The sequence below is a fragment of the Protopterus annectens genome, chromosome 13.part0, assembly GCF_019279795.1.
Source record: "Protopterus annectens isolate FY-2018-M chromosome 13.part0, PAN1.0, whole genome shotgun sequence".
In the NCBI taxonomy this organism is placed as follows: domain Eukaryota; kingdom Metazoa; phylum Chordata; order Ceratodontiformes; family Protopteridae; genus Protopterus; species Protopterus annectens.
This window is the reverse complement of record NC_056747.1, coordinates 159054171-159077390: the sequence shown is the minus strand read 5'-3', so window position 1 is coordinate 159077390 and position 23220 is coordinate 159054171. Positions and strand designations below refer to the sequence as shown.

The 23220-nt window shown below is 44.3% G+C and overlaps 1 protein-coding gene across 1 annotated transcript in view; it reads left to right on the top strand.

Moving 5' to 3' along the window:
• CPAMD8 (C3 and PZP like alpha-2-macroglobulin domain containing 8) overlaps nucleotides 1-23220 on the top strand; it is a 7231600-nt gene that overhangs the window by 2403311 nt on the left and 4805069 nt on the right. Inside the window, exon 15 of the mRNA XM_044054766.1 lies at nucleotides 18914-19056. Within this exon, the coding sequence (XP_043910701.1) occupies nucleotides 18914-19056 (143 nt within the window). The remainder of the gene's footprint in view (nucleotides 1-18913; nucleotides 19057-23220) is intronic.

Sequence of the window (23220 nt, the reverse complement as noted above, 5' to 3'; positions counted from 1 at the left end):
ACCATGGAAAATCTACCCCACAGGGGATTTAGACCCCTTTCAACCAGGGCCGCATCTACCTGTACAGCCTTTCTCAGAGGTGTCTCTACCAGAGACATCCTAGAAGCTGCTACCTGGCGTTCTGTACATACTTTCACCAAGCATTACCATTTGCCAGTTTTCTCTAAATCCAGAGCTGGCTTTGCCACTGCAGTCTTGCAGGGCCTTATAGCTGGTCCTAATGCTATCTAAATTCCTCCTCCCATCCTTAGCTTTGGGAGTCTACCCAAATGTGATGACAGCAACAGTGAAACATGAAGAACATACTACAGTTGTATACACTTACCATAAATGTAGATGTTTGAGTGTATTCACTGTTGCAGTCCTGGTTTCCCTCCCTCCAGCCCCCTGACTTCTTTTGGCTATACCTCTATTCTTCTTTACTATGCTTAAAAGCTTTTTGGTGTATTTGCTTTTTTGTTGGAGGTATAACCTTGCATATTTATATTTAATTGCTTCCCATTAGGGGGGCACCTGACATCTGGGGCAAGAAAAACTGATGTAATGGTGTCGGCTGCATGCTTTATACCCCTGACTACCTGACGTCACGGAAGATGAGACAGCAACTGACGCAGGACCCAAGACTTTGATAATCAGGCCAACTGAGGGCTACTGCAAGCAGATAACCCAAATGTGATGACTGCAACAGTGAATACACTCGAACATCTGCATTTATGGTAAGTGTACACAACTGTACTTTATCCAGACATACCAGCAAATCAGAGGACAGAGGCCCTCTGCCAGATTCAAAAAATCTGTGCTCAAGGGCCAGTGGAACCAATACCAGAGGAACAAGTGGGAGAAGGGTTTTATTCAGGGTTGTTCCTAGTACCCAGAAAAGAGGGCACCTGGCACCCTATTCTAGGCCTATCCACATTAAATCTGTTCCTCCTAGTGCCAAAATTCAAAATGCTAACCCTTAAAAAACTCTTACCAATGTTGACACCAAATGCTTGGGTAGTGACCCTAGATCTGAAAGATGCTTACTTCCATTTCCCCGTAAGGGAGTCCTGCAGGAGTTTCCTATGCTTCAGAGCAGGCTCAGAGCACGTTCAGTTCTCTGTTCTGCCCTTTGGCTTATCTACTGCTTCCCAGACTCTTCACCAAATGCCTGACTCCTGTTATTGCCTTTTGCAGACACAAGCACATACAAATTTACCCTTATCTGGATGACTGTCTCATCCAGGCGGACACCAAGGAAAAACTCCCGCAGGACCTCACTTTTGTCCAAACCCTCCTAACCTGTCTAGGATTTACCATAAACAGGAAAAAAATCCAAATTCCAGCCCACAAAATAGATAATCTTCTTAGGAGCTCTCCTGGCCACATCTATCCAAAGAGCCTTCCTCTCTCCAGGAAAGTAGAGCTTTCTCCCTCTCTACTTTTCCCAGCTAGCTCACAGGACACACCTCACAGCAAGGAAGATCCTGCAAGCACTTGGGTACATGGCATCCGGCATCCTGTTGGTGTCATAACTACAGTGGTACCTCAGAAACCTATGGTGCCAACACCCTCAGTCACTGGAACACCATCTGCCTCTGATTCCCTGCTTAAGGAAGGAACTTGTATGGTGTGCAGAAGTCTGTACCCTGAACAGGGGCCTACCCTTTATCACCCTTCCCCGAGGCCGGACCATCACCACAAATGCCTCAGACACAGCCTGGGGGGCTCACTTAGGAGACACATGCACTCAGGGTACCTGGGATCAGAGGGATCTAGCCCTCCACATCAACCTGAAGGAAATTATGACAGTCCACAGGGCTATAACAGCTTTCAAGGTCCACCTCAGACCAGGAGTGCTCTTGATCAAAACAGACAACACCACGGTCATGTGGTACATCAACAAGCAGGGGGAACACACTCCTTCTCCCTTAATTGCCTAGCCATGCTAATCTGGCAGACACCCTTAATGATGGAACTACATCTGATAGACCAGTACATTTCAGTGGAGTACAACACCGTGGCAGACCTCCTCAGCAGAAATGTCCTGAACCCCCACAAATGGCAGCTACACAAGGAGACCTTCCTGAGCATCATGCACCTCTGGAGGGTGCCGGAGGTAGACCTCTTTGCATCTATAGCTAAGACAATTGACCAGGTTCTGCTCCTGGGAGTTCCAGCCACAAGCTTGGAAGGTGGACACACTGTCCTTTCACTGGGGTAACCTGTTTGTGTATGCCTTCCCTCCCTTGCCTATGATTCCCAGGGTACCTTTACAGATCAGGGAGGAAGGGCTAAGGGCTATCCTCATTGCCTGAAACTGGCCCAGGCAACACTGGTACCCCTTGATGTTCATCGTGTTACCCTGCTGCAGTCATCACACTTGGGTTATCCTGTCATCAGGCGGTCCCGCAGTCGGCCGGAATTCCAAAGTCTTGGCCCGGTGTCTGTTGCTATCACTTCTTCCCTGACGTCAGTGCGCCAGGGGTATAAATAATGCATCCGACGCCATTTTCTTCAGTCTTTCTTGCCACGCGGTGCCCGAAGCAGAAGCAGTTCGCAAGTGCCGGTCAGCCGACTCCTGAGATTTTCAAAGTCGAATTTCAGATCCGAAGTCTTCAATAAAGCTAAGTACCCCGTTGGGGAAACTTTTCTTGCCTCAGACCAATGTCAGAAAAAGTTAACAATTGTATTTCTTGTGGGAAGCAAATACCTCATAAGGATTTTCATTCTTACTGCATACCTTGCCTAGGCCCAGACCACGACGTCACTGGTTGTCGTTTTTGTGCTAGGTTTAATAAGCGTACTATAAAAAGACGCTTTGATTTCGCACGACACTACTTCGGTAGAAAATTTAACTACACAATGCCGTCGGAGCAACCAACTACCGGCATGCACAAAAAACACAAGGATAAGGACAGGCAGCCTAGGCCCAAGCCAGACTCCGAGGCCTCGGCTGGACCGGTCTCCGGTTCACCGGTCTTCAGTGAGGCTCCAACGCAGCCCCTGACTACCGCAGATCTGGAACCTGAGACTGCTTCGGAGCTTTTGGCTGAGAGTACTAGGCCGATGCAGCCATTTTGTTTAGCCCCTACCGATGACACTGCTGAAAGAGATGTCGGTGCTGCAGAAACACCTTCGTTTTCTGAAGGCGTCTTCATACCGACGACGCTCACCATAAAAACGTATCCTAAGCTTAAGACTCCTATTAAACCTAAAAATACTGCACTTCAGTCTCCAGTTCAAGGCCCCATGCCTAAGAAACAGATGCTCAAAATGGCTGAAGATTTGATCTCTTTAATCAGGGGTTCCCAACCCCCACCCGACAAAAGGCCTAGACAAGAGGAAGATTATGCCTCCTCTGATCAAGTGTCTATTTCCTCAGGCTCCACTGAGGACCAAGATTACTACTTCTCCCTTTATGAAGATTCTGATGCTGAGGATTCTATTCCCTCAGCTTCTCCTCCTGAAGACTACTCCTTTGGGGAAACTTTACACACTATGAGGGAACATTTTCACTGGGAAGGTCAGGACTACTCTGACTCAAAGAAAAGGCTCAGAGAGTTTCTTTTACTCCCCCAGCACAGACCACTTGCCATCCCCTCAGTTTTAGACATTGTCGATGATGTTTACTTAGAATCCAGTTTGAACCCAGATTCTCTGCCTCCTGCTCCAGCCAAACCTGACAGATACTATAGAGTGCCTGATTCCCACAAATTCCTTTATAAAAGCTCTGTTGCTGATCCAGAGACTATCTCTCAGGGTCCCAAAGGGGCTAAGGCTTCTATGGCAAAAAATCCTGTACCCTCTGAAAGGGACTTCAGAGCACTAGACAGGTGGGGGAAAAAGGTTTACACCTCAGTCACTCTAGCTATGAGGGCACTAAATTGCCAATTTCACATGCTAAAATGTCAGCAATTTCTAATGTCTCAGTTAAAACAAAAAATGAGCACACTCCCTCAACAGTCTGAATTGAAATAAATGCAGGATCTGTTGCATGCAACTGAACAGGTGGGCAAACATACTTTACAATGTGGGTTTGATTCTTTGGAGACTTCCTGCAGAGCCGCTGTCACTGGGTCTGTTATACGTAGGCATGCTTGGTTAAAGGAACAAACTCTGCGTGATCATGTTAAAGCAAAGCTTCTAGATGCTCCCTTACAGCAGGATGTTCCTTTTGGAGTTAAAGCAGAAGAAGTCTTAAAGAAAATGGAGGATAAGGCAAAATCTATGCAGACAGTCAAAGATTTTGTACAGGTACAGCCCCCTCGCTTCAGCAGAAATTGGCCAACAAAAAATTGGTCCTTTCCAGCTACTGACAGACCACAGAGGGGTAAATACAGACGTCCAAGAGGCAGAGGACAACCACAAGCCTAGTACAAACCTCGACAATGGGGCACTGCAACACAGAAGGGAGGAGAAGACAGGTCCCAAACTACCAGAAGGCAAACTCAATGACTTGCACCTCATCTGGCCAAGCACCACTCTCTTGGCAGCCCCCTTGGGAGGAAAAGTCGCACTTTTTTCAGACAACTGGCACATTTTCACAAAGGACAAACGGGTCCTAGACATAATTTCACGAGGATACAGATTCCATTTTCACACCTTGCCACTGAAAAGAGAAATGCCAAACCTGCCACAAAATCAATGGGCAGAGGCACAAAAACAAATTACAGCTCTCATGGACATGAGAGCCATTCAACTGGTACCTACCCGAGAACAAGGCCAAGGATTTTACTCAAGACTCTTTCTAGTTCCCAGAAAGGACAATGCCTGGAGACCCATTCTGGACCTTTCAATTCTAAACACCTTCTTACAAGTACCCAAATTCAAGATGTTAACACTACAGCAGCTTCTTCCCATGTTGGGCAAGAAAGCATGGCTAGTAATGTTGGACCTCAAGGAGGCATACCTGCATGTCCCTATCAGACAAAGTTGCAGAAGATACCTACGTTTCATTGCAGGTTCAACCCATTACCAATTCTCTGCATTGCCCTTTGGCTTATCTACTGTGCCCAGGGTCTTCACAAAATGCCTGGCACCAGTAATTGCATACTGCAGACAAAGAGGAATTCAAATATACCCATACCTGGATGACTGCCTCATCCAAGCAGAAATCAAGGACATTCTCTTACAACATCTGGCTTTTGTAAAACATCTTCTAAGTTGCCTGGGGTACACAGTAAACGAAAAGAAATCAAAACTAGTACCCTCACAAAATATGACATTCCTGGGTGCCAGCTTGAATACAACGGCCCAGAAGGCTTATCTGATGCCAGACAAACAACTACAACTGACTCAATATTTCAAAACAATGGCAACAAAGACCAAACTACCTGCAAGAAAAATTCTGTAGGCCTTGGGCTTCATGGCATCTTGCATACTACTAATACCATTTGCAAAGCTGCATATGAGGAAATTACAGTGGTACCTAAAAAGCGTATGGTCTCAACACAGCCACAGCTTGGACACAATGATATCTCTCATTCCCTGCCTACAACAGGAGTTTCTATGGTAGTCACAGGCATGTCACCTCAACAAGGGTCAGCCTTTCACCTTGCCCCCAGCCAGGCAAACTGTGACAGCAGATGCATCGGACTACGCCTGGGGGCACACATGGCAGGACAGTGCATTCAAGGCGTATGGACTGCAGATCAAAGGAATCTGCACATCAGTCAAAAAGAGATGCTAGCTGTACAGAATGCTCTGACAGCCTTCAAGAATCTATTACATCCAGGACAACTTACAATAACGGACAACACCACAGTAATGTGGTACATAAACAAGGGGGTACACGCTCCTACCCTCTATGCAGGCAAGCAATGACCTTGTGGAACACAGCTCTGGCTTACCAAGTTCAGTTACAAGCTCAATTCCTGCCAGGAAAAAAGAACACATTGGCAGACTACCTCAGCAGAAACATCATGGATCCCCACAAGTGGAAACTGGATCCACAAGTATTTGCAATGATAACTCAAAAATGGGGCCTTCCAGACTTAGTTTTGAGGACTGGCAAACAGGTCTATCAGCTAACAAAATTTTGTACAAGGACACTTCACCATCAAGCTTGGAAAAGTGGACGCACTCTCATTCAGTTGGAAAAACCTGACAGTATATGCCTTCCCTCCATTGCCTCTCCTCACAAAGGTGCTTCTGAAAGTCAGAAAGGAGAGACCACGACTGATACTTATAGCCCCAGACTGGCCACGCCAGCACTGGTACCCACTATTGAGGAATATGGCCCAGGGCCCACCTTGGATTTTACCACAAATTGCCCATTTGCTCACACAGCAAAACAATCAGATTCTTCACAGCCAGCTCAAAACCTTAAATTTGGCTGCATGACAAATCACCTAAGCATCCAGCCAGCTCCTCTTTCCCAAGCAGTTATGGATGTTATTCTGGAAGCTAGGAGGCCCAGCACCAGGAAGGCCTATTCAGACAAATGGAAAAGGTTTTGCGCCTGGAACCAAGCTAAAGGCCAAAATATACTTCAGCCTCACATGCCTCAGATTCTACAGTATTTAACTGAGATGTTGCACAAAGGACTTTCTTTTTCTTCCATTAAAATCCACGCATCAGCTATTTCAGCTCACTACAACACGGATCCACCCTTATTTTCACATCCACATCTAAGGCAGTTCCTCAGAGTGGCAAAAAACATTAGGCCCCCCAGGAGAGCACCTACACCAACATGGGACCTCAATTTTGTTCTGGAAAAACTTGCGCTACCTCTCTTTGAACCAGCTTTCTCTGCAGATCTACAGTTTATATCATGGAAGAGTGCTCTGCTGCTAGCAATAACTTCAGCCAGAAGAGTCTCAGAGCTGCAGGCACTAATGGTAGTGGAACCTTTCCTCATTTTCCATCAAGACAGAGTCTCTCTACGAACTAATCCTTCCTTCATGCCTAAAGTGGTTTCCAGTGTGGCTTTAAATCAAACCATACACTTACCCACCTTCTTCCCAAATCCACAGAACAAAGGAGAAAGACTTCTGCATTCCTTGGACATTCACAGGCAACTTCGTTACTACTTGGATAAAACTAAGGTTTTCAGAAAATCTGACCAGCGCTTTGTATCCTATGCTGCAGCTTCACAAGGGAAGGCTATATCAAAACAAACTATTTCCAAATGGATAGGACATTGCATTCGTTTTTGCTATACCCGTCATGGAAAACCAGTTCTTGCTACCATTAGGCCCCATTCTACCAGGGCAACAGATACATCTACAGCCTTCCTCAGGGGGGTTCCAACCAAGGAGATTTTGGAAGCTACAAATTGGAGTTCAGTACACACCTTTACCAAACACCATCACTTACCACTTTTACTCTAAGACTAGGTCTGGCTTTGCCACTGCAGTTCTGCAGGGCCTTCTAGCCTCCTCTAACCCTCTATGACTCCTCCACCCATCCTTAGCTTTGGGATTCTACCCAAGTGTGATGACTGCAGCAGGGTAACACGATGAACATAGTATAGTTTTGTACCTACCATAGATGTTTGAGTGTTCACCCTGCTGCAGTCCAGGTTACCCTCCCTCCATCCCCTCTGATCTAACTGGCTAAATCTCTGCAATACCTTCCTGATGTATTTGCTTATAGCTGGAGGGATTTTGTGTTTGTGCTAAAATTTCTTAAATTGGTACTAATTACTGACCATCTTTTTGGGGGCACCTGACATCTGGGGCAAGAAAAACTGAAGAAAATGGCGTCGGATGCATTATTTATACCCCCTGGCGCACTGACGTCAGGGAAGAAGCAACAGCAACTGACGCCGGACCAAGACTTTGGAATTCCGGCCAACTGCGGGACCGCCTGACGACAGGATAACCCAAGTGTGATGACTGCAGCAGGGTGAACACTCGAACATCTACATTTATGGTAGGTACAAAACTGTACTTTCCTCAGCCTGACCAAGAAGCTACCCATGAGCCTGTCTCTCTCAGAAAAGCTGCTAACCCAAGAAAAAGGGTCAGTACTGCATTCAAATCTTCAAACACTCAGCCTATCCACATGGCTTATAACCCAGAGATGGATATCTGGCCACCTTTGAACAAGCAGGTTCTGGATATCATTAAGGAGGCCACGAGGCCCAGCACCCAGAAATCTTACTCTGCAAAATGTAAAAGATTTACTGCCTGGTGCCAAACTAAGGGTGCAAGCAGCTCCCATGCCACACTTAGTTTGGTTATGAATTACCTGGCAGAGCTCATGCAAAAGGGATCATCATACTCCTCCATCAAAATTCATGCCTCAGCTATCTCTGAACATTCTGCTACAGAGCAACCTATGTTCTCCCATCCCCTGTTAAAACAATTCCTTAGAGGGGTATCGCACATCAGACCACCTAGAATGCCACCCACTCCAGCATGGGACTTGAACTATATACTGGAAGAACTGACTTTACCTCCTTTTGAACCAGCTGCTTCAGTAGAAATGAAGCACCTCTCTTGGAAGACAGCCTTCCTGCTGGCCATAATCTCAGCCAGAAGGGTTTCTGAGCTGCAGGCTCTCATGGCCATTGGACCCTTCATTATCTTCCATGCAGATCAGGTGTCTCTTAGAACCAATCCCTCCTTTATGCCTAAGGTGGTATCTCACGTAACCCTTAATCAGGCTAACCAACTCCCTTCCCTTCTTTCCAAACAAAGAAAATAGGTGGAAAGGATTCTCCACGTATTAAATGTGCATAGACAGCTTAGATACTAACTGGATAGGACCAAGTCTTTCAGAAAGACTGACCAGCTGCTGGTCAGCTTTGCCCAAGGGGCAGAGGGGAAAGCTATATCCAAGCAGACTATTTCTCAATTTCCCTATTTCCCTCCTGTATCAGCTGCAGGTCAACTGCTTTCATGGGAAAATTCCTCCCAAATCAGTCAGAACCCATTCCACTAGGGCAGCATCAACTTCCACTGCCTTCCTCAGAGGTGTCCCTACCAAGGATATTCTAGAACCTGCCATCTGGACATCTTTTCACATCTTCACAAAATACTACCAACTGGCTCTACTCCAAATCCCAGGCAGGCTTTGCTTCAGCAGTCCTGCAAGGGCATTGTGGCTTCCACTTAGAGCAGTGCAAGCCTATACTTGGACTCCGTTACTACCTTTCAGCTTTGGGAATCTTCCCACAAGTGATGACTGCAACAGTGAAACATGAAGGACATAGTACAGTTGTGTACACTTACCATAAATGTAGATGTCCGAGTGTATTCACTGTTGCAGTACTGTTTCCCTCCCACCTTCCCCCTCTTTATTTCCATTATAGCTGATGGCCTACCCCAGGTTGGCCGCCTTCAGACCTTCTTGGAAGGGTTGCTTTAGGTTGGGGGCAAGAAAAACTGTTGTAATGGCGTTGGCTGCCTCTCTTTATAGCCCTGATGACTTGACGTCAATCTCAGTTGACCTTCAGCCGATACAGGAGGGAAATCCTTTACTCTGGTTTTCGGGCTGGTCGAGGGCTACCCAGCAGGAATAACCCCCAAGTGATGATGGGTCTATATTAGAACATCGAAATTTTACAATTTCGAATGTTCTAACATCGACCCCTTTTCAGCGAACGCTGACATCGATCATGCAGAACAAAAAATTTGCTGTTCTGAAACACACACACACAACACAAGCACACCAAACAAACAGCAATCCGCACACACACACCTAAAATCTTACAGCTAACCCTACACTAAACTGTGCAAATACCACTAACTATCCACTTACCTTAACCCAAACCCTAACCCTAAGGTCCGTCACTTTCACACACTCACCTCACCCGCGCCCTAACCCTAACTCACCTAACCCGCGCCCAGTCGCACACTTACCCGAACCCGACCCATAACTTTCCACCACAGCGCTGAAAATAACGAAACGACAGAAATGTTCAACCGAATACTTTCCTTAGGAAAAAATTTGATTTTCTGTCGTTTTGCTATTTTCAGCGTTCGCTGAATAAGGGTCGATATTAGAACATTCGAAATTGTGAGATTTCGATGTTCTAATATAGACCCGTGATGACTGCATTAGTGAGTACACTCAAACATCTATATTTATGGTAAGTGTACTCAACTGCACTTGCTCCACTCTGCTGGCATGAAGCCTGTACTTAAGCTGTGTTTGAATAAGGTGTTCAATGGTGAAGCTAGTTCTTGCTGAAGATGGTGCAGAATATAGCCTGGGACACTATCAGGTCCCATGGAGGCTGTGTTCTTTGCCTTGGATAGGGCCATTGACATGATGTATGGAGATGTGTTGTGCAGGACAAGTATTGGGGATGTCGAAAGGGCTTTGTGGGGGGACGGGGGTGAGGTTTGTGCTGAACCTATCTGCTAGCAGGTTGGCTAAGTCAGCAGAATCAGTGTAGGTGATACTGTTAATACTAATTCAAAACATACCTGGACTTTGCCATTGTGGTTCCTAACATAACTAAAGAAGACTTTGTGGTTTCCCTTAGTTTCGGAGGTTAGTTTCAATTCATACTTGACTTTGGAGGTTTCCACTAGTCATCTAATTTGCTTGTTGAGGCTAAGGAGGGAGTTTTTGCAATTTGGAATCTGTTCCTTTTTGCCCTTGAACAACAGTTTCTTCCTTTTGCTGTAAAGCCTTTTGATAGAGGATATCCACCAAAGAGGTTTGTGTTTCCTTGAGGAGCAGGTTTTAGTTCTGTTTGGTATGGCAGAGTCCATGCAGTTGTACAGGTGCTTGTATACTGCATTGGTGTAGTGTTCAGCATAGTTGTTTGCATCCTCTGAGGAGGGTGGTGGTGTGAAGCTAGAGATACCCTACCTTAGGAGGTTGTAGTCAGCTTTTGAGAAGTTTTTTAACTTGATTACAGCTGGGGGTGGGGGTTGGGTGAGCTAGAAACTTTGAACAAGACAGTCTGATGATTTGATCTCACCAGGAAAGAACATACTATTGGAGTGGTGCAGCAGTCACCAAGTCTGTGAGAACCAAGTCCAGAATGTTATCTCCCCTTGTGGAGAATGAGACGAGTTGGTCTAGTGCGTTAGACTTGATGAAGTTAAGGAATCGTTGAGTGAGTGTTTCTCCACTTCCAGTGATCGCTTAGACAGTCCAGGCTCTCCTTCCCTCTCTGTCACATTCTTTCATTATCCCACAAAGCTACCACTAGGAGACTTTTCAGAAGTAAATGGAAAAGATTTGTCATTTAGGTGCATCAAAAGCATCTGGATCCCTTTTCAGCACCTCTTCCTAAAGTTCTTGAATTTTTAGCTACAATTTTCAGTGAAGGTGCTAGCTCTTCTGCTGTAGAAGTACAGCTAGCTGCCATTTACAATTTTCATATAGGATTAAATAACTCATCTTTAGCATCCTCCAAACTTTGCAAAGCTTTTCTATGGGAAACTTTTCTACTTAGGCCCCCATTAAAAGATCCCACTCTCCTTGGGATTGAACTGTCAGCTTAGTATGAACTAAAATTCTTGACCTGGAAAACTACCTTTTTAGTGGCCATTGCCTATGCTGATGTCAGAATTACAGGCTCTGTCATCCAAACCTTACTTATACTTGTACTTATACTTGCGGACCAGTCCTTCCTTTCTTCCTTAAGTGGTGTCAAAATCCTGTATAGTCAAGTTATCAACCTTCTAGTCTTCTTTCCAAATTTATCAAATAAAGGAGAGTATATGTTACACCTTTTGGATGTTCACAGACAGTTATTGTTCTAGCTACATAGAGCCAAACATTTGAGGAAATCAGAGCAATTATTTATTTTTCTTCAGAATCAAAATTAGGCAATCCAGTTGTTTTTAAAGTGATTCTAGCCAAATGTTAACTGATTGTATTACCTTTGTTTATGACACATTGAGTATTTCTTTACCAAAACCACCAAAGCACATTCCACCAGTCTTTGGCTACTTCTTCAGCCTTTTTATCTTGATCTTTATTGGATGTTGTTTATGCAGCTGCAGCTTTGGCTAATTTTCATACCTTTATTGCTCATTACAAATTGGATCTGGTCTCTAGGGGAAGAGAAGCCTTTGGCTCAGAGGTGCTCAGGAATATCCATCCTTAGAGTCCTCCCAGGATTTAGGTAGCTGGGGACTCTCTCCCAACAGTTGAGGAATGAATAAAAATGACAATAGATAAAATAAAAGTTATGTACTCTGCATAACGTTCCATCTTTGTTGTCCATTGCCATTTCTCCTCAGCTTCCCTCCCACCAACCACCTCCTTGTTTGACTCTTGGAAGGATTGAAAGGATGTAGGAGGAACTACTATTCATTTTTCTGAGTCCTAGATTTTGTTGTTTTTTCATTTCCTACTGCTCTGCAAGTAATAGGGGACTGCAAACAAAATCTGAGGTATGTTAGGTGACTATAGGATTATAGAAAGAGGAACATGAGAGTTTGTCTTCCATGAGCTGGAAGAAGCAGACAAGTCCGATCTGAGGATTAGATCCAAACCCAACAGTTGAAGAAGGAAAGTGGACAACACAGATGGAACATCATGGTGAGTACATAACTTTTTTTTTTTTTTTTTTTTGTACAGTCTTAAAAAATTGTGTTTTACTACTGGCAAGTTAAGAAAACATGTATGATGTCCTTCAAGAATGCAACTGCAGTCATAACATATGGGTTGTCCTGCCTCAGGCAGCCCTCGGTCGGCCGGATTCCAAAGTCTGGGTCCGACGTCGGCTGATGTCGCATTTCTCTCCGTCGTCAGAGCGGCTGGAGTACATAAGCATCAGCCGACGCCATTTTCTTCAGTCTTTCTTGCCATGCGGTGCCCGAAGCAGAAGCAGTTCGCAAGTGCCGGTCGGTCAGCTCCTGTATTCTTCAATTCCGAAGTCATCAAAAAAGCTAAGTACCCCGTTGGGGACCTTTTCTTGCCTCAGCCGATTTCAGAAATTACTGAAAAAGTTAACAATTGTCTTTCTTGTGGTAAACAAATACCTCATAAGGATTTCCACTCTTACTGTCTTCCTTGCCTTGGCCCAGACCACGACGTCTCGGCCTGTGTAGCCTGCGCTCGCTTCAACAAGCGCACTCTCAGCTGTCGGGCAGAGTTCGCTGAAGATTTTTTCGGCGAAAAATTTGCTTATACAATGCCGTCGGAACTTCCGACATCGCAAACCCCCAAGAAACGAAAAGACCGGGACCGACATCCTCGGCCCGCGTCTACCACCGACTCCACGCCAAAACCTACCGCGAGTGCTCCGGTTCCCCCTGAGACGGTTATTCCACCGCTCCGAACCGAAGACACCTCATTACCGACGACTCCGATTCCGGATATCACTCCGCCAGTTATTGATTTTCCTCCGGATACCGAAACCGAGGAAATGCCCGAGACCATTGCTGTAGATAAGGTCACTTCTGCACGTGGAGCTGCCAGACCTCCTATGGCCATGTCTATTAAGGCCTACACTAGGGCTAAGGCAGCCAGCAAGACCAAGCATCTTACTGCTAAAGCCTTACCTCAGCCTACTCCAGAGACACAAATCATGATTATGGCTGCTGACTTAATTTCTATGATTAGAGGTTCACAGGCCCATCCTGAGAGAGGATCCCAGCCTCCTTCTGATAAAAGGCCCCGGGTTGAACCCTCTGACCCTATTCCTTCAGATGAAGATTCTGAGGACTCTGTCCACTCAGATGGCCAGGAAGAGCTCTTCCAGACCTATGAGGACTCGGATGCAGAGGATTTCATCCCCTCGGCCTCCCCTCCTGAGGATATTTCTTTTGGAGAAGTTCTGCATACCATGAGGGAACATTTCAAGTGGCAAGGCCAGGAATATTCTGATTCCAGAAAGCGCCTTCGAACTTTCCTTAAAAAGCCCCAGCACAGGCCCTTAGCTATTCCTCCTGTGCTTGATGTTTTGGATGATTTATATTCTGACTCTAGTGTTACCCCTGATTCTCTTCCTCCTGCTCCAGCCAAGCCAGACAGGTATTACAGGGTCCCAGAAACACATTCCCATTTATTCAGGGCCCATACTGCTGATTTGGAAACTATTTCTCAGGGACCTAAAGGTGTTTCAGCTTCCACCTCTAAAAATCCTTTGCCCTCCAACAGGGAAGCTAGGTCATTAGAGAGATGGGGTAAAAAGGTTTACACCTCCACTACTTTATCTATGCGAGCTTTGAATTGCCTTTTTCATATGTTACAATATCAGGATTTCCTGTTAGAGGATTTACAGAAAACATTGGCCTCTCCTGATCCTTTAGACAGGAAGTCTTTGCAGGAAGCTGTACATAACTCTCAGCAAGTAAGCAATCACTTCCTGCAGTGTGGATATGATGCACTGGAAGCTTCATGTAGGGCAGCTATGACAGGGGCAGTCATTCGTAGACATGCATGGTTAAAAGATCAACCTCTACCAGATCATGTAAAGGCAAAACTTCTGGATGCACCTTTGGAAAAGAACAAGCTTTTGGTGCTAATGCTAAGGATGTGTTAAAGTCCATCGAGGAAAAAGCAAAATCAGTTCAGACGGTGAAAGATTTCCTCCAGGTTCAACCCCCCGATTCAGTAGGAATTGGCCTTCAAAAACTGGTCCTTTCCTAATCCTGAAAAATTTCAAAGGGTAAAACAGGCGTGGCGAGCAAGAGGACAATACAGAGGTCCTTACAGGGGACGACAATGGCAGCCAGCAAACCAAAGAAGTGACAGGGGTTTCACCTGCCCCACAGCCACAATCTCAATGACTTTCCTCTACTTCCGCCTACCAAGGAACAAATAGAAGCTCCCTTGGGGAAATTATCTCTGTTTGCAGACAATTGGCACAGATTGACAAAGGACAAATGGATTTTGGACATTATAGACCGAGGTTACAGGTTCCATTTTCATACCTTACCAAGAAAACAAGGCATGCCAAACCTACCACAAAACCAGAGGGCAGAGGCTATCAAGCAAATCTCTCTGCTGACTCGGATGAAAGCAATAGAAAGAGTTCCACAACAAGAACAAGGCCAGGGTTTTACTCAAGACTGTTCCTTGTTCCAAGAAAAGAATCTCAATGGAGACCAATACTGGATTTGTCCGCATTAAACACCTTTCTCATAGTACCAAAGTTCAAAATGCTGACTCTACAGCAACTCCTTCCCATGCTGGGCAAGGGGTCTTGGCTGGTTACTCTGGACCTCAAGGAGGCATACCTGCATGTCCCTATCAGACACAGCTGCAGAAGATACCTCAGATTTCTTGCAGGGCCAGAGCATTATCAATTCTCAGCATTGCCATTTGGCTTATCTACTGTGCCCAGAGTATTCACAAAATGCCTGGCTTCAGTAATTGCTCATTGCAGGCTCCAGGGGATCCAAATTTACCCGTACCTGGACGACTGCCTCATACAAGCGGACGACAAATTGATGTTGACAAAAAACTTGGACTATGTCATACGATTACTTCAAGCTCTGGGATACACAGTCAACTTCCAAAAGTCAAGACTTCAGCCATCCCAGCAAATAATCTTCTTAGGAGCCAAATTAGACACAGCCTCTCAAATGGCTTACCTAACAGAAGACAAGCAAGAGAAGTTAACTCATTATTTCAAAAAGGTTTGGCAAAACTTACCCAGATGACTGCAAGGAGATTCCTACAGGCCCTGGGTTACATGGCATCCTGCATTCTCCTGGTTCCATTAGCAAGACTACACATGAGAAAGCTTCAATGATACCTAAAAAGCCTATGGTCTCAGCACAGCAACAACTTAGAGACAACCATACCGCTCATTCCATGCCTACAAAAGGAATTCCTATGGTGGGCCTCGGTAAGCCAGGCAAACACAGGTATGTCATTCAAAAAACCACAGATAACACAGACCATGACCACAGACGCCTCAGACCTTGGATGGGGGGGGCGCACATGGAAGGCAGGTGTATACAAGGACAATGGTCTCCAAAGGAAACACATCTGCATATAAACCAAAAGGAAATGCTGGCAGTAATGCATGCCATCGAGGCCTTTCAACACCAACTTCAGCAAGGCCATTTATTGATACGGACAGACAACACCACTGTGATGTGGTATATAAACAAGCAAGGGGGCACCCATTCTTACCCCCTTTGCAGACTGACAATGCATCTTTGGGAAAAATCACTGAGCCTAAACATTCAGTTACAATCCCAGTTTGTTCCAGGCAAAGACAATGTGCTGGTGGACAGCCTAAGCAGGAATTTCACAGATCCACACGAGTGGAGGTTACATTCGAAGATCTTCACACAGCTCACTTCGACATGGGGCAGGCCAGAAGTAGACCTATTTGCCTCTCACCTCAACCATCATCTACAAAAATTCTACTCAAGGACATACCATCCACAAGCTTGGAAAATAGATGCTCTCTCATTCAGCTGGAACTCCCTAAAAATCTATGCATTCCCACCTCTGCCACTGATGACCTCAGTATTACTAAAGATCAAAGCAGAGAGACCCAAGGGGATCCTAATAGCTCCGGACTGGCCAAGACAACACTGGTATCCACTACTACGGAGCATATGTCACACCAAGAAGTGGGCCCTTCCACAATGGCCTCTTCTTTTGACCCAACACAACTTCAAAACAGTGCATCCAAACCTTCAGACACTGCAGCTAACAGCCTGGGAGATCCCATGAATAACCTCAACCTATCTCTCTCCAAGGAAGTTCAGCGGATACTAACAGAGGCTCGAAGACCATCCACCAGAAAGGTTTACTTAGCAAAATGGAAGAGATTCAGCATTTGGAATACCAGCAAGGGACATGATGCATCATTATTGAACATCCCACTCATCCTGGAATATTTGTCAGATATGCTAAAAAATGGACTTTCATATTCTTCCATAAAGATACATGCATCAGCTATTTCAGCTAGATATAACACTGATCCGCCTGTCTTTTCACATCCTTTGCTAAGGCAATTCCTCAGGGGAATCAAGAACATAAAGCCACCAAGAAAGGCTCCAGTGCCAGCCTGGGACCTCAATTTTGTTCTAGAAAAACTGACTCTACCTCCATTTGAGCCAGCAGCTTCAGTTGACTTGCAATTTCTTTCATGGAAGACAGCTTTCCTGTTGGCAATTACCTCAGCAAGAAGGGTTTCGGAACTACAGGCCCTAATGGCAATACCACCGTTCATAATTTTCCACAGTGACAGGGTTTCATTAAGGACCAACCCTACTTTTATGCCAAAGGTGGTATCTAGGGTTTCTTTAAATCAAGCTATTCATCTGCCTGCTTTCTTCCCCAATCCTGAGAATAACGGGGAAAGACTGTTACATACCTTGGACATTCACAGACAACTTCGATACTACCTGGACAGAACCAAGACCAGTAGGAAGTCTGAACAACTTTTTGTAGCTTACGCCCCTGCAGTCCAGGGAAAAGCAATTTCAAAACAGACTATTTCAAAATGGATTGGACATTGCATCAGATTCTGTTATTCCTTTCATGGAAAGACTGTTCCAGCCAATGTCAGACCACATTCCACCAGAGCTACAGCCACCTCTACAGCATTCTTAAGAGGGGTGCCTACTAAGGACATTCTAGAAGCTGCTACATGGAGCTCCGTGCATACATTCTCCAAACACTACAATCTCCCTCTATACTTCAGATCCAGAGCAGGCTTTGCTTCGGCAGTCCTGCAGGGTTTGATTGCCACACCATCTGTTTCCTAGAGCATTCCTCCTCCCCCAGCTAAGCTATGGTATTCTACCCATATGTTATGACTGCAGTTGCATTCTTGAAGGACATAGTACAGTTTTGTACCTACCATAAATGTAGATGTCCGATAGATATGCAACTGCAGTCGGATTTTCCCTCCCTCCATACCCCTCTATCCCTAGGGTCCACTCCTATCCCTGTTTCTCTTAGCTGGGGATATCTGTTATGGTGTATATTGCTCATTTATTTGTCTGGAATCCTGTTTTTTGTCTTCCAATTTGATTACAGCCTTCCTTGGAGGGCACCTGGCATCTGGGGCAAGAAACACTGAAGAAAATGGCATCGGCTGATGCTTATGTACTCCAGCCGCTCTGACGTCGGAGAGAAATGTGACATCAGCCGACATCGGACCCAGACTTTGGAATCCGGCCGACCGAGGGCTGCCTGAGGCAGGACAACCCATATGTTATGACTGCAGTTGCATATCTATCGGACATCTACATTTATGGTAGGTACAAAACTGTACTTTTTTACAGTGCAATAAGGATACATTTTTCTTCTGCACATGTATAGGTGTGCATCTGTTACCACCACGAGTGGCCTAATTTTATAGGTTGTACCTACCAAAGGGCAGATTTACTCATTCATGCTGTCATCCCTCAAAGTTGTGAATTTATGCATATGTGGTTTGTGAGAGCTATGATTTTTGATGGCCTTTTGCTATGATTTTGAAAGCTGAGAGGTTGAGAGGTATGACTAGGAAAAATGTAACAGATTCTTTAGTCATTTAGTTTATGCAGTTGGATTTTTTAGGCCACTATTGTAAGCTTTTTTGAACAACTGCGTTGAATCATCACATTTTAAATAGTGACAAGTAGAAAAGAGAACAACTCTATTAATAATATGTTACTTTTGCATGTTTGACCACAGAGGGTGAACAGAGCAGGTCCTTTACTGGTTTTCTAACTTCATTACTCAGTTTCATATTTTGATATGGCACAGCATGTCATCTGACCAGCACTGCATGTATTATTGTGTCAGAGCACCATATGCAGGCTCACTTTAAATTATACTGGCTGTCCTGTGGAATCTACTTCAGGTCTTTTTGCCAGCCAGCAGAACAACCTGCATATAAACCTTCAGTATGTATGTATGTATGCTGTACTAGTCAGCAGAAGATAATAATTTAGTATTACTAATCATTCTTCTTAGCCTTTTTTCAACAAGTTTTGAAGGAGGGAAAGTAGATCAAAGTTTCTGTATGTTTTGTGCAGTAGTATGAATAGCCCTAGGCAATGTATAGTAGTGATTTCTTTTTATTTTTTTAATGAAAATTTTTATTATTTAGGTGACTGGCTTGGTTGTCATGACAGATACAGTCAATCTGAATCAGCGACAGGATGGAGGAATGTATACGGATGACACTATACCTGCTTTCCAGCCACACACTGCAACACAGATGGTTGCATTGCAGTCACAGATAACACCAAGGTAACAGTAATAACAAGTGTGATGAATTCATGTTGTGCACAATTGAATAAAAGGTATATTATAGTCCTCTTGGACAGTTAGATTTGCGTCACTTGCCTGTCTTAGATTAAGCAACACGAGACTGCTTATATTGTGCAATAATAAGATAATGATAACATCAATTTAATTTGCAAGTGACTTCTATTTTGATTATGCCATATGACTTTTTGTACTGTATGGTCAGAGACTTGGTTGAAAAAGTACAGTAAGTTTAAAAACAAATTAATTCATAAATAACTGAAGTCTGTCAGACCCCAATATAAATGTTATGAAAAGGGAACAGTAAATCTAATATGCATATGTTAACTCTGCAACAATTTCTTGACTGTCGTAATATCAAAAGAGCTAGATGATTGTTGAACAGATGTTTATAATACCTTTAGATTTGTCGTCATTCTTTGTATAGTATCACTTTGTATTTTGTTTTTAACTTTGATCACAACAGATGGCATATTCCATAAGTTCTTTGCTTTCTGTAGAAAGAACTGCATTCTGATATTACATTCTGATATTACAAATTACATTTTTTAACTTTAAATTTTACGGGTTATTCTCTAGAATAGTGTTTCAGGGATAATCTGAAGCACTTTCCTGAGACCCCGAACAACAGTACATGAGATCATCTGTCATGCTGTCCTACAGTAAACAGATGAGAATTTCAGTCCGTTATTACATTTAATGCCATTTTATGTGCAGATAAGTTGATAGATTATTAACTGTGATTTACTGTATACTTTCATACTGCTTTTTAGCTTATACTGATTCATGTTCAACATCTGTGGTGATATTTAAGGATAGTGCATTCAGATTATTGAATTAAGTTACTGGGTAATCAGTTGAGTGGATCTTAGGGACAGAACAGAATCAGCAGGTTATAAACACTACATCTGTTTTGACAAAACAGAGACTCATAGTTGATGAGTACAGTTAAGTTTTCAGTTGTCATCTGAAGAGAATGGAAGTCTGCATACTCAGGAGTTATAAAACTGCATTGATTGATCTGTTGCCATCCAGTAAACAGGACTTCAGGCCAGTATATGCCATCCATTGATAACATGTTATCTCTTGCTAAAACTAGATCAGAAAATATGTATTTTTTATTTTTCATTCTGTGATGCCTGCTTTTATCCGTTTTGACTATGGGGAAGAGAGCCAATGATCTTTCCTGTCACTCATTGAGAGCAAGGCCTAGAAACTAATCTTTGATAGGATGACAGTCTTTTGTAGGATGCACACGCACACACCTAAGGCAGTTTAGAGGATCACCAAGGACATAAAATAAAAAGTCCTCCTTGCAGGGTGGCATGAAGGCCAGGTCCCCAGGATGCTGTTAATACCATAGTGGCCTAAGCCATGTGGAGAAAAGAAAGTTAAGAAGAAGTAATAGGAGGTGGCGAGTACACCCGATAGTGGTCTTAGGATGACGTAGGAGAACCCCCCCCGGAAACAAAAAAAAAACAAATTGAAACATTTTATTTCAGTTTTGCATATAATGAAACAAAGAATAATGAGCCCAGTGGAAAATTTTATTAGTACTGAAAGGCAGACAGTTTTTTGCTAAAGTGAGGTGAAGTAAGTCAAGTAATTTTAAAGATATTACACGTTTTGTATTGTGGCAGATAATTAAATGAAGACTATGTTATGCGTTTACACATGATGGCGTAGTCGTCTTATTATGAGGATAGACTGGTAGAGAATAGACTAGCTTATGGGTCTGGTGGGGTCCCTTCTCTTCCCTGTGGAGCATCCCCTATTCATCGCATGAGCTCACTGGGCTCTACTTTTTTTGCTGCCAGATGCAGGCAGTGGTGCCCTGCACACTGAATCACCTGCTTACAGCCCTGTGCTCCATGGGTATAACATCTAGTGTTCCCTCTAAGTGTCACCTAACTGGCGAACCATAGCTGCCTCCTTCTCCAGGACAGGCAAGCTGGTAGTGGTCACTCATTCCCATCCTCCTTTACTAGCTCCTGCAGACATCTAAGTTGCTAGCCAAACTTGGGTTTTTTGTGCTATAGTCAGAACTTTATCCATGTATACCACAAAGCTGGTGCTTCACACAGGTATCTTTTAGGACATTTGGAACCTTACAGTCCTTAAATCCCAATGGTAAGTTGATCTCATGTCTTCTATATTTTCTGAAGAAAAATAAAAAATACCTTCCAATGTCCAGACTGAAGTTCATGCTCACAGTCTGAAAGGCATGTCCCCTTTTTTCTGTGCTATATTTTATCTTTAAAATTTATTCCATCACATTGACTGTTATTATGGCATAAACTCCCTTATATCTCTTCTTTCCTTCAGTGTGAAAAAGTTTGACACCTTCAGTCTCTCTCATAGGTTCATAGGTAGGTACTAGGCTATCAGCCCTAGGGCCTATACAACCCTAGCCATAAAGATTCCCTGGCTATTGCTTCCCACATATATTTACTTTCCTGGACCCCTGTCTAGCAGGGCTACTGATGTGATCCCCAGAGTGAATTTCCTGTCTCGCATCCAATCGTCAAGATTCCTCTTGAAGAGGGCCATTGAGGCGCTCTGCCTGACATGTATGGGCAGCCTATTCCAGAGTATGGGGAGTCTCTGGGTCAGTAACCTATCCCTCCAGCATGTTCTATTTGTCGTGATGACAAGGTTAAGATCCCTGGAACGTGTGGTTCGGAGGGAATGGGATTTCTTTAAGTGTACCATGTCCAACAACTCTGGGTTTGACATAGCATTGTAAGTTAGGCAGAGATCGCCTCTGAGTAGGTGATATGCGACAGAGTATAGCAGGAGTTTCTTTAGAAAGTCAGCATACGGCATCTGCTTTAGGCCTGTGATTCTTTTTGTAAGGTATTTCTGTAACCTTTCTAGTTGTTGCAGATGTTTTGTGAGGTACATACCAAACAGGGCATTGTATTTTATAATGGGTCTAATGAGGGATGAGTACAGTGGGACAATGACCTCTTTTTTTTTTTGACGAAAAGCCCTTAGTGATGAGGTGTGCCACGTAGAAGGATTTTCTAACTGTTGTGGCTATGTGGTTTTCAAAGGGGAGACCACTGTCCACACTTTCGGTGATTAGTGTACTGCCACCTGTGTAGTAGTTCACAGGTACATGATTTTTCCCAAAGGAGACAACTATACATTTTTTTGCATTCAGCTTGAGCCAATGGCTCTGGCACCAGGCATCTGTTTCGGTAAGGCCCTTTTGTAGTATATCCACATCATTTGGGGATTCAATAATGGCTCCCAGCTTGCAGTCATCTGCGAAATTTGTAAGCCAGGGTCCCTTAATGTTGGCCTGTACTTCAGAGAAGTAGATGCCAAACAAGAGTGGTCCCAGGACAGAACCCTGCAGTACACCACTTGTCACTTGTCTGGAGCTGGGTTTGGAGTCTGCTACTTTTACAGTGTGTGTTCTGTCAGTAAGCACCCCATCGAGTGACGTAGGGATTAATGCCCAGCTTAGTAAGTTTATCTATGATTCCAGAGTGGGGAATAGTGTTCAAAGTCTTGGGGAAGTCCAAGTAGGCTGTGTGAACTACCTTACCCCCGTCCACGGATCTGGAGACTGATTCAAAGAAGTCGATCAGGAGGCAAGATTGGCCCTTCACGAACCCAAACTGGGTGGGGTCCAGTGTTTGAAGGTTGCCAATGTCTTTGTTCATAGGTTTCATGATAATACGGACGGTAGTTCCTGGGATCCAAAGTGGATCGCCCCTTCCCTCTTAATTCTGCTGGTAGCCTTTCTCTGGCTCCTCTCCACTAGTTTGATTTCCTTCCTTCTGTAATGATGACAACAGAATTCAGCAGAATAGTCCCACTATGACTTAGTAAAAGATGTTTGTAATATAACTGTAATGCTGAAGAAAACCTTTTCAGCAGTTTTTGCTCCCCTGCATCGCCGTATGGCATTTTACTCGTATGACCCTGTTCATAGTCAGGTCTGCTAGCTCCTCCTTTTAATTCCCCCTGGCCTACCGAATTCAAGCTTGGGCCAATTATAGTGCTTAAGAGAGTTCAGAGGACTCGTGCCATCTCTTTTGCTCTTTCATACTTCATATGACTTACTCATTTCCTCTCCTCCTCCTGCATTTGTGTGTTAGACCTGAGGGTCGGTTATGTAAAGAGGATGCACAG